Raw genomic sequence first — 12,098 nt, 5'->3', positions numbered from 1 at the left:
ATATCATTACTCTAGTGCACACTGCCTCGCCCAGGTGTTGCTAGGAAACATCAAATGTTTTGGATTGCATGGCGTCTTATTCTTCCTCTTTTTTTTTTTAAATTTCAAATTGTCTTCAATTTACTGATACGGTGAGGAAACAACTGCAGTCAACTGCTCACTAGAAACTAAAAAATGTAGCCCAGTGTCTGGTTAGTGTTTAACAACAAACAATGTGTAGATGTCAATGACACATTGTTCTTGCTCCACTTAGCAAGCTGCCACAGGTTTAAAGTCCAACCGTGCTGTGATCCTGGAGTCGCAATGTAAATACATCACCAGTATACTTTATGCAGTAGGTGGAGATAAAACATGTCTCACACACTGAATCTTTGCTTTCTTAATGACAATTTAGTAACACTTAATATTTTATAGCAACATAAAAGAAAGTGAGATTTAACTACAATAAGCATTTTGGAGATCTGTTTACTAAACTAAACATTAGAATACATGAGTGGTATAGCTGTCAACATTTCTGCCACAGATGACCTAAATGCATTCACATCTGTAACCAAAAAAATGTGCATCTTCACATTATCTTTCATAACTGAAACAAAGGAAGCTCAATTTCTCTTGGAAATACCATGGAATGAGTCACATTTACTCATGCAGCCTATCCCAGGCTCTGTTTGCCCATGTTATCTGCGAGTTATTACACCTCCCACACCCTAACATCACTCACAGCATTTGGTTTTCTGCTGGGTCAGAGTACATTTCCTTCTTAGATTAACTTTCAGGATTTCATGAACAAGTGGTTTTACAGTACCAGTTAGGTGGATCCTCTCTGACAACATGTGCACTGGAAAATGCTCCCGTTGCATTGCCGTTACTCTGTACCCATTAGCGGTCATATCCATCATCTGTAACATTGTGTTGTTCTTTCCTGGTGGAGACATCAAGTATGCGAAAGATGGACATATTACTGAGGAGGTGAAATACATGGGGGGTGTCGTTGGAGGGGGCATAATGGTGAGTTGTCATATTTCCTGCCTGTTACTCGAGTGCATGACTCTGGACTATAGGCCTCATAAAAAATTTATTTTTATATGCAAATTTAAAACTCAAAAATACTGGCTTTACATGATATACTGGGTTTTAACTGGTGTGTAGTGGTCATCTCGCTTGTTTTTTGTGCTTCAAGATCTATTTTGTGCTGCATTATAATCTCATGAAACACATTTAAATCTCACAGAATCAAAGCCGTTTGAAGAGCTCTTCAAAATCTGCCTGGAAACTGACTTCACAATGTCTCTTATCATATTCTACAAGCTTTGAGTTACCAAGATTTGGTGAAAATGCTCAGCTTCTGTAAACTGTATTGACTATTAACTACTGTCAACCCATCTGTCCTGCTACAGGTGTTGATCCCGGCACTTTATATCCACTTGACTGGACAAAAGGGGTGCTGTGGGAATCGCTGTGGGGTGAGTCGGTCAGAACTACAAATGAGACATTTCAGGTGCTCAGTAATTGTAGTGAATTGAAGTGCTCAACTATATAACCTACACACCGTGTTGTATATAGAAGTAAGAACGAAAAGTAAATTTGAATGTGAACAATGTGATGGGAATGTGTTAACACATTAAAATAAAATGTAAGAAAATGTCTTTTGTAATTGTATTGTTCAAGCTTCCTCTGCAAAGTTACATCTAAAGAAAAGTCACACTGAGTTTACGACTTACGAAATAAAAAAATATAAATATTCTGCATGGTGTTACATCACTAGACAATTACACAATATTGAGAGATATCACAGACTTAAAGAAATCATGAAACCATTAGTACATGTGAAAAATGTTTATGCCTGTGTGATTTAGCTTTAGCACTAGGAAAACCAAAACACAGATTGGAAAAGTAAACATGTCGAGTGTAAGAGGTAAAAGTGGATGATGAGAGCCTGTTCCTCCCTCAACTCATAAATACCTCATTTATCAAGAGCATAAATACATCTGACAACTGTTTATCTTTTATCCCTTTATCTTTTGGCCTCTGCAGATGTTCTTATCAATTGCATTCGCTGCAGTGGGTGTGGCCGGTGCCCTGTATAGTTTCACTGTGGCAGTGCTCGGTTTGCAGAACGGGCCGCTCTGCAAAGTCCTTCTGGTTTGGAAAATGCCTTTTAAAAACAGGTGACACAAAGAAGTAACTTTCTGATGACAGTGTGAAAGGCTCCTCAAGACCTGATCATTCATCAACCTTTACTTTCTCATAGTGACAGAAGTTACCTGAGTGATGATACATGGTGGGGAATCTGCACAGAGCCCAAGAACATTGTCCAGTTCAACATTGGATTGTTCGGTACTCTGCTGGCCACAAGCTGTCTGCAGGTGATTCTCTGTGCCATTCAGATGATCAACGGGCTCTTCGGCTGCCTGTGTGGAACCTGCCGCACCAAAGGGGTAAGATGAAGCTGAGCTGATATCTCAACAGGAATAAGTAGAAATGAGAACACTGTCAGTTTTCATTGTTAATGTTAATCTGTCTTATTTACGATTTCTCAAATATGTTGTTGTGGTGTTGTTTTTACTTACAGCCACTGTGAGTTCCTGACAGTTGACTGGCGCCCCCCTGCTGAAAGACTGAGGGTAGTCTTCCTGTCTGCATAAAACATTAGGTTAGAAATTGTAGCCATCTCTGTTTGACAAGATTTTTATATTTTTGTGGGTATGTCATGATGCTTCATGCTCTGTTAAATTAACCAACACAGAAAATAAACTGCTACTTTTATTATACTTAAAATAAAATCCAGGACAAGGTTCATTGAGACCTTTAATACAGTTTGTATTATTACAATGAATATCAGGATTGACATCAATACAAATATTTGAGTCCCATCTGATTAAAATATCTACATTTCTCAAATGAAATTACAGGAATTGCAGGAATATGACTGAGAATTATGAATTATGAACTACTAAACCGAGTGAAAATGGCACATAAGACGAGGCAGCTGATACTTTCTGACTGAATTGTACATGACAATAAAGGTTATACAACAGAAAAGGCAAAATCTAGTGATTTAAAAAGGCAAACAATGGGTCCCAAAACAGTGTAGACTTCATTATAATAACTGCAAGAAGAGGGGAATAAAACATGGTGAAACAAAAACAGTCAGTATGACACCCTCAGTTTAAGATCTATACAAGTCCAGGGTGACTTCTCATAAGCCACTGCTCATCATTTGGCCAATGACATGAACATTTTCAGGCTCAACTTTAAAACACTTGCCTTTCAAGGCAGATCAAACCTGACACTTTTGCTCAATGCTTTTTAAAAAATAAAGCCACTCAATGTGAAAAGTAAGCAAATATTTTAGGATATTCATGAGCAGATTTGGATTTTATTGTGATCATTCCTAAACAAAGCAGCATGTGATCCAAAACTGAGGTGAATACTTTGCTCTGAAACTTTAAATAATTCACAACATATTTTAGGAAAGTTGAAATTCATTTGTATATGTCACTTCACATTTTCACATAAACTCTTCATGTAGTGAGATTAAGTAAGGTTTTAAGATTTTGTGCATTAAGATAACCTCACAGCCTAACGGAGAACTTCTATTTTTCATGTATCTGCGTACAGAGCAAGCAGAGAATGATTTGAAATGACTGGCAGACAAACGTTTCTGTTCGGATACGACCTTGTTGAGGTAGACATAAAATAATAAACTGGAGTGTTGACATTCCCTCATAAAGAAGCTGGTTGCTCAGTACTGTACTATAAATATTTTTCTCATATACTGAATGATGGCGACAGCATTTTTGGAGTGTTAAAAACAAAGAATACTCAGATCTAAAAATACATTTATGTTAGGTGTTAAAAGATGTAAACACTATGTCCAACTTGTTTTTTTTAATGTTAAAAAGAGATGGAGTGTGTCAGTTTAACAAAGTTTAACAAAAGCAGGAAATGGCAAAAACCAGATCCTACACATAAGCTTCAAAGCTTCAACTGGAGTTCTGATGAGGTTATATGGCTATAATAATACCGCTCCCTCATTTGTTTTTGTGCATATGGTTCCTTTCAGTTGTCAAACTGCTTCATCATAAGCTTCCGGCTGGCCTCATAACCCAGAAACAGTGCGCCGTTAGCAGGGAAGGTACGGACCATGGTGGGGGTAAGACCAGAGTAGAGTGCCCTCACGCCTAAACACAAAAAATAGCAAACATTACATAATGGAAACAGCAGGAATCTTGATTGTTTTACACAAAAATGCATCACTTTACCTACCTTCACTACGAGCAATGGTCATGAAGGTTTTGAAAAATCCTGCCTGTTTGCCCATCATTGACATGACCTGGATCCGAGACTTGACACAGTCCATAGGATACACCACCAGCCACAGACACGCCCCTCCGAAACCACCGCTGAACACAATCGGAGCCACACCTTCAACATATACAGGAACACCCGTTAGACGACAACTCGGTGATACTGGACATGAAACGTGTGGGAGGTGAAAGCAAATTGATTCTGACGTTTTCAGCAAAAGGCAAATGTTTTCTGCCCCGTGGTAATGCAGGCAGAACATTTTTTTCCAGTACCTATGTCATCCTTGTCACATTTCATGTAGTCTGCAAAGGTGGTGCGGCAGAGCTCATAGGCGCCGAAGAAGCAGAAGTACCCAGGGACCTCTCTGGCTATGGTGGTGGTCAGGCCCTGGAAAAACCCCACTGGTCCCTCGTTCCTCATAATGGATTTCACCACGGACCACACTGTGCTTCAGACAGAGCAGAAAGACGTATGGCTCAGTCAATGCACACAAAACAAAAAATATTTACAGATTAATGTTTCCATAAAAGAAAAAAAAAAGAATATTCTTTGATTTCATTAATGAAACACTAGATCAAATAAATTTAACCATTTTGGATTCGTTTTCAGGTAGGTAAAATATCGAGATTTCTTAAGATTCATGTCTCTGAATCTGTTGTTTAAAAGTGCAATACCAAATAAGTAATCTACAGTATGTAACAAAAAATTATAGCTATTGAATGTCCGTCTTTTGAGTTTATGTTCTTAAATATTAAGTTACAGTGTGTATACATTTTATTTAAACTCTTTAAATTTGCATAATGGTAAATTAGCTGTACCAATAAACTGTTATATAAACCAAGTCATCTTTTCAGCAAAATTTAAGCTCCTAGATATTAAATTCAAAGTATCTTTAATATCCCTTAAAGGGAAACTGGTTTGCAGCCAGGATACATTACACCAAAACACTCACATAGATCAACAAACAACCTGACATGATGGCTAGAGTAAAATAAAAGAGTTAATTTGGCATCAAGGTGAAAGTTCAGTAGTCAAGTAAGCAGTCTGTGGAAATACACGATCTGCAGACAACAGAAAAATATTACCATCCTCATAACGGACACCCTAAACCACAAGGGAAGCAGTGTTTCTTGACTCCTCCCTGAGATCTAATACAAGCCACTTTGATAAAGCTACTGAGCCGATTGTTGTTGGCCAGAGTCATAAGTGGTCATATATGTAATGTATAACATTTGAGTAACGTATGAGTAAATAACCTATACAGCCTTACCCAGAAATGTGTGACTATCTAAAAACCACTTACTTCTGGCTCTTAGCGATCTTGCCTGATGCCTCCATTTCATACATGGCTTGCAGCCGACACTTGACAAGCTCGGTGGGGCAGAGTACTAGCGAGGAGAAGATGGATGCTACTGAGCCAGCACAGGCTTTCTGCATGTCACTAACAGAAAGGGAAGCATAAACAGAAGAACAGTTAGAGATCTGACATGTATTAACAAGTGCTAACTAGAACAGCAGCATGGTTAACATCATCACACCTCAGCACAGCTTCGTTGTGCAGCCCAGCTGTGAAGCGGATGACCTGCTGGCAGAAGCCGTAGCTCATGAAGAGCACAGAGTTCTCTGCGATGTTGGCCATCAGCGCCGGCGTGGTGCCCTGGTAGAGACCACGAAGACCCACTTGTTTGTAGGTGGACACAATGCAGTGGATGAAACCACGGTACAGCGTAGGGAAAGTCTGCATCTTGACCTTTGCTGTGTCCAGAGGCTGCCCGCTGAAGACACATGCAGCTCCCCCTGGATGACAGTGAGGAAATTGTCAAACATATGTGATCCATAAACAGACACAGTGAACAAATGTTAAAAAAGACTGGCTGTTACACATTCTATAGGAAAATCAAAGTTTGTGCTCAATAAATGTGCTGTGGACAGAGATAAGAATAATAGAAGGCTTTACAGAGGGTTGCGCTCCACTGAGCAGTCAATAGAAACGCAGAGAGAAACAAGCCGGAAAAAGACAGGAGTCATCAAAATGTCCTGCTACGTCAGACATGGCTACTGAGTTGTTTAGTAAAGAAGTAGAAAAGCAGCGTGATTACCTCATAAAGATTAAGGAGAAGGATGTTTTTATTGTCATTACAGAACATGTTGTACATGAAACGGAATGAAATTAAGTTCTCAGGTCCCAGTTCAGGAGATAGCAATAATGAATTAAAGAACAATAAAGACCGGTGCCCGGTGTACACCGTTTGTTTAAGCACTGAATTACCTATGGCTCCTGCAGAGAGGTCAATGACGGCCTGGACCACCGGGTGTGGCGCCATGGTGTCCAAAAAGTTGTCAGAAGAGGTTACTCTTTCTTTCAACTACCTGGTGAAAAAAATACACATGATGACACTTCACCTCCTAATTCTACTCACAACACACATTGCTACATCTTATTAGTGCACTTTAATCACTATAAACAAACACAAAATAAAAGCAATCATTTGCTTCTCCAAATACTCCTCAGAGACAGTTAATATGTGTATATCTCAGCAGCAGGATCAGCACAGGACAGGCAGCAGCAGCTAGGTCATAAAGTTCACCACAATAAAACTTGATCTCATCTGTGGCATCAGTGATTATTTACAGGAAGGTTAAACATTGGTTTGTATGGTAACACCATAACTAACTACAAGGCTGCTCTTTTTAATTTCAAGCTGGCAGTGTGTTTGTGGTTATGTCAATTTTGGTGTTTTGACTTCCACTTAACTCAATCATCAGTAGCAGTATGTTCACTTGTGCTCTGCCAATTCTGATGTAACGTTGGTATTTCTACGTTTAAAGCGTACTACTTACCACCAGAGGGTGACAAAATGCTATTCTTTGTGCACAAATGAACCATCTTTTAGTTATCAAATCAACTGAAGGACATGTGAGCTTATAGCGTCGCTTGTGGACTTAAAATGAGAGTAAAATGTCAAACAACGTTTCCCTGTGAGCGGTAACTTACGTGGTTGAATGTAGCAACAATATCCTAACAATATTCATTAAGTGAATTAATGGTGGAGGTAAACCGGTCGAAAGTTGCGGGTTTCTTTCTAGCCAATGTTAACTTTACTAGTCAAAAAGCTAAAGAGATAAACCTATAGTAATCATTCCAGCATACAAACCTTACAGGAGTGCGACGTGTTCAGCCAGTGGCATCAAAGTGTCGCCGCCGATGAACCCAGTGAGCTGCTGACCGAAGCTAATGGGTGACTGCATGCTAACTGACACCACCAGGCCAAACATCCAATGTTTAATGTTATCTCATTTGCAGCATCTACCCTTGTGTCCACACACTGTGGTCAATGAATGGATCGGCCATCAGTGATAATGATATGGAGGAGGGGAATCTGGAGGTTGTTGCATGAGAGAAGGATAAAGGAGAGCTCTCACTCTGCTCGAAATTCGCGTTGCTAGCATAGTCTGGCTATTAAAAAAAACTGATGAAAAAATTATGATTTTGCTCTTGATGTACGTTTACATATCGTAGAACTGTAAACTGGACATTGTGTACTTAATATCATTAATAATCTACCCTTATCGAATACAATTAAAAATCTTTAATTTACTAACATTTGCAGGCTGTTGGGAAGAATTAAGAAACCATTGCTGTCCTTTTCCCCTCAATTTGCCTCGATTAGATAACATTGTAGTACCTGTTATATAAAGTGTAACCAACAGATAATTATTTTTCTTTGGGCTTTATCGCCTGTTGTCAAAATATACAAATAAATGTTCAAATAGAATGATATTCAGGTGTAAGCAGTGAGTCATCTTCTCCATATAAGATCTATGCTATACAGCGGCATGAGCTTCCGGTTTTACATTCTTCTTCTTCTTCTTCTACTCAGCCTAAGTCGCCTTCTGTGAGTTTTAATGGTGGCTATAAAAACAGCGTATAGGGACCTTACTGCCACCTACTGAAATGGAGTATGGAGCAGTTTAGCAGGAAAAAACCCAATTAAATTCTGTCTATTATTCCTGTTAAACTTAAGTAATTAATCAGTAGATGGGTATTTTCCATAAGGTATTTCCTAGCAGAATCTCACATGTAATACTGTGTTTTCGATCATTTAGTGATACTAATTTCCTTCTTTCTTCATCATACCTGTTGCAATCAATCAGTAATTTACATGTTTGAAAGTTTATACTTAATTACAGTGTGTATATAGTCCATTTGGGTGTTTGCCTATTCTGTGGAGCATTTGATTTAAACCTGTTTGTCCTTTTCTCAGACAGCCAGACATCTCTTCCTTTTGAGTCCAGACCCATATTCCATCAATGTTTTTGGATACTGTAAAGATGTCTTCCTGTGTCAATTAATTCCCATTATTCCTGCAAGTTTTTTTTTTTGCATATAATCTTTTACGATATTTATAACCTCTGCTTTACTTAACAGTATGTCAGTTAACATTAGTTTTAATAAGTGTTTAGCCAATGTCAATGTCTAGCTTCTCATTTCCTTCCAGCCGTATATGAACAGGAACCCAAAGAAGGGAGATATCCAGTCCCCTATAATGTAGCCCAAGTAGCACATGAAAGGTCTGATACATAATATCCTGCCTGTGTGACGACTTTCCAGACTTACTGCTTGAAAACACTGACAAGCTATCAGAAGCGATTATGACACTGGGTTGGTTATTTTCTTCCATCCATTGTAATGCTAATAATATTCTGTGTAATTCAACTGTGTACTGAAAGATGGTCTGATACTTTCTTTATCATGGCTACCTCACAATGAGGGATGAAGAATGCAGCACCTGTGCACCCAGACTCTTTTTTAACCACCTGTAAATCTGAATATCTTGGTGTTTGGTACCAGTTTAGGTTCTCTCTCTTTGCTACAGACTAGTATCTATGGATGTATAATGAATCTCCTAAGAGTTACCCCCGATGATGGAACAGTGGGTCTTAGTTTTAGATTACATCATGTCATTTCCTTTTAGCATCCCTATCCACCCAAAACTGCAAGAACTGGATTTATTTTGCTCCCACCAATCCTGTAAAATGACGTTAGTGGGGTTGGATCTACTATGTCTTTGCAGATTAACCCAATTTCCATCATTTCAATTTACATTGCAGATATGTTTTAAATGCTCCACTGCAAATTTGAAGAGCTTGAGTGTGTTCAACATTAAAGTTTTTAAGGTTGGTTTATGCTGTAGATGTACATCCATAATCTATGACTGCTCTCACAGGGGCCCAATAAATATTTAATAAAGATGTCCTGTTTGTTCCCCAATCTCGCCCTGATAGACATTGTAGTATATTGTTGATCTTTTTGCTTTTGTTTTCCCCTTTGTCAATATCTCGATACCATGTAAGTTTGGCATCCAGCAGAACTCCAAGAAATTTAACCAACTTAACCTGTTTGCATACTTGTCCATAAAGTTTCACACGTGCTGATTTATGGCCTTCAGTGAGGCATATGCCTTGTGATTTTGCAATTGACAGTTTGAATCCCCATTTGTTTGTCCATTCTTCCACTTTATCTATTGCAGCTTGCATTTTGTTTTTAAATACTCTAGGTTTCGCCCCCTGATCCATTGAACCCTGTCATCAGCATTAAGTGATTTTCCTATATTCTGCTCAACCTGTTCAAAGATGTCATTAGTCATTATGTCAGATAACAGTGGACTGCACACAGGGTTCCATTATCTTACGAATACACACTGAAATATTCCACTTTTACTTCCTTTGTCCTCCCAAATATAAAAACTAGGTGTTTTTATATTTGGGAGCTGTACAGCTTCCCATTTACACCTAATTTATAAAGTTTGATAAGGAGTCCCTCTTTCCATAGCATGTGATATACTTTTCCAACATAAAAACAAAACAGCAATCATCTTTTCATTATTAGTTTGAGCTTTCCTCGCTATGGTCTTCCCTAACTGTGACGGATCTATAGTTTGTTGGATTAGATGAATCTTTACCTGGTTTTTGTATTGGAGCCATAACTGACTGCTTCCATATCTATGGGATTATGCTTGTATCCCATTTCATGTTAAACAACCTTAATTCCGCTTCAGGTGCGCTGTCTTTCATATGAGCTAACATGCTGTAAGAGATACCATCTTTCCCTGGTGTGGTTAGCCGTCTCCATAATTCAAATCGAATGGTAAATCTCGGTTTTCCCCTGATGTAGCCCTTCTTTCTGCAACTCCTAGGTTTTGTACAAGAGTATTGTCTCTGCACTGCTTAGCTTTTAAAGAAATATTTTCTGATCTCTGGATCTTCATAGATGTCTTTGCTAGAAGTTTTCTAGCCTACATTACCAACTGCATTTATACTGTGCAGCACTGGTATTTCAAAGTTGTTCATTATGCCATTCATTTCCCTAATCATTCCCAATATGTCTGACAGATGTGTGTCTCCAGTATGCATGTTTGCTGATCTAATTGTTTTCCTACCACATCTTTGCTTGCCTTTGCAGATTGCTGCTACATGGCCATATTTTTGACACTGTGGTCAAACCTCGCCAATGCTACACATACTTCACATTGTTGTCCAGGCTCATGGAATTTGACCTTGACAGATTGTCATGGTCAAATTCACCATCTTTCCCACCACCTACTTCATTTCCCTCAATCTCACTTTCTGATCCATCACTTCCCTCGGCCATCTCCTGTCCATTCAAAGTCTAGCTGTCACCGCAATGCTGTTGGGAGAAGTTCACCTTCAGGGCTTTCTGTCAGAAAGCCTTGGTGGCAGAAAGAAAAAGGCTTTGTGGCTTCAGTTTTCAGTCGCAGTTTGATTTCAGTTAAGGCAAAACGACTTGGTTAGGTTTAGCAAAAGATCATGGTTTGGGTTAAAATAGACCTCTTCACAACTTTAACCATGTGGAAAGCCTTTCAAGCAGAAAGCCTTGAAGGCAAACTTTTCCCACGTGCCGCCGCAAACACCCCCAGTTAACATTTTTCTGTTATTCAAAATAACTCATCAAAAGGTGGAGGGATACAACACCCTGCTGGATGTCTTCTACATCTTTTATTACATCCCAACCAAGGACATTATGTTGGTTTGCTTGTTGGGTTAAATGTTTCCACTCATTATGTGCATTTTGCTGCAAACCCACATGCAGATTAAAAAGTTCAAAACACTTTTAGAGTATTGTGTGTCTCTGTAATTCCTTGTTTAGCAACAATCAGATTGGAAAACAAAACCCTAATGTTGGTTAATCCAGACTTTTAATAGACTGTAGAAGAGGGAGTTTACTTTGTTACAGCAACATCTAACAGTGCAGACTTAATTCCACATATACACAATATCCCTGCAGTTTTAAACTAACGAAACAAATTAACATATTTATAGATCTGGGCAAACAACAGCAGAGATAATTAATGTTAGCATTAGCTAATTTACTCCATGATGCATGGTTAAACCCAGAGGATAACTTCACTTTTGTTCACCTTCTTTTATATCTGTCTGACCCAACTCATAAACACTGACTAAAGGCCACTGTACATATGGGATGAAGTTTTTCTTTTACAGTGAGGCTAAAAGATCACACCAAGCCCTGTTTAATATTTACAAAAACCCAGCAGAGGCACTTATGAAATATTTAGCCAACAACTACATCACATATAATCCAAACATGTAATGTGTATAAATCGAGGAACTTCTCAGAATGTGCTGTTCGCGATCAGAGCTGCACTCAGAGTGCTGCGCTCTCAACTTCATAAACAGCTTTGTGCATAATTACCTTGATGTATCATTAGGGGTGTCTGAAAGTACTTTCTCTTCCCTCCACCCTGCAG

At 38.8% G+C, this 12,098-nt stretch overlaps 2 protein-coding genes across 3 annotated transcripts; one reads left to right on the top strand and one right to left on the bottom strand.

Annotated features, from left to right (window-relative positions):
- Positions 1 to 715: 715 nt before the first annotated feature.
- tm4sf21a (transmembrane 4 L six family member 21a) lies at positions 716 to 3,049 on the top strand. The gene is made up of 5 exons (XM_023404851.2): positions 716 to 1,008; positions 1,398 to 1,463; positions 2,035 to 2,168; positions 2,252 to 2,438; positions 2,573 to 3,049. The coding sequence occupies exons 1-5, from the start codon at positions 832 to 834 to the stop codon at positions 2,579 to 2,581; spliced, it is 573 nt and encodes a 190-aa protein (XP_023260619.1). The 5' UTR covers positions 716 to 831; the 3' UTR covers positions 2,582 to 3,049.
- On the bottom strand, positions 2,795 to 11,430 carry slc25a15b (solute carrier family 25 member 15b). 2 transcript variants are annotated; one of them, XM_023404848.2, is made up of 7 exons: positions 7,467 to 11,430; positions 6,581 to 6,681; positions 5,850 to 6,108; positions 5,615 to 5,752; positions 4,584 to 4,759; positions 4,270 to 4,428; positions 2,795 to 4,184 (listed from the first exon to the last, which is right to left on the bottom strand). In XM_023404848.2, exons 2-7 carry the CDS (start codon positions 6,633 to 6,635, stop codon positions 4,063 to 4,065), a joined length of 909 nt encoding a protein of 302 aa, XP_023260616.1. In that variant the 5' UTR covers positions 6,636 to 6,681; positions 7,467 to 11,430; the 3' UTR covers positions 2,795 to 4,062. The 2 variants fall into 2 exon arrangements, with proteins under 2 accessions (XP_023260616.1, XP_023260618.1); XM_023404850.2 differs by having other exon boundaries at positions 7,472 to 11,430.
- Positions 11,431 to 12,098: the final 668 nt, after the last annotated feature.

The sequence above is a fragment of the Seriola lalandi genome, unplaced genomic scaffold (genome assembly GCF_002814215.2).
Source record: "Seriola lalandi dorsalis isolate HSWRI2012SDOR001 ecotype SW California unplaced genomic scaffold, Sedor1 jcf7180002054256, whole genome shotgun sequence".
Lineage (NCBI taxonomy): Eukaryota > Metazoa > Chordata > Actinopteri > Carangiformes > Carangidae > Seriola > Seriola lalandi.
The sequence above is the reverse complement of the archived record's forward strand: the minus strand, read 5'-3'. Positions and strand labels throughout refer to the sequence as shown.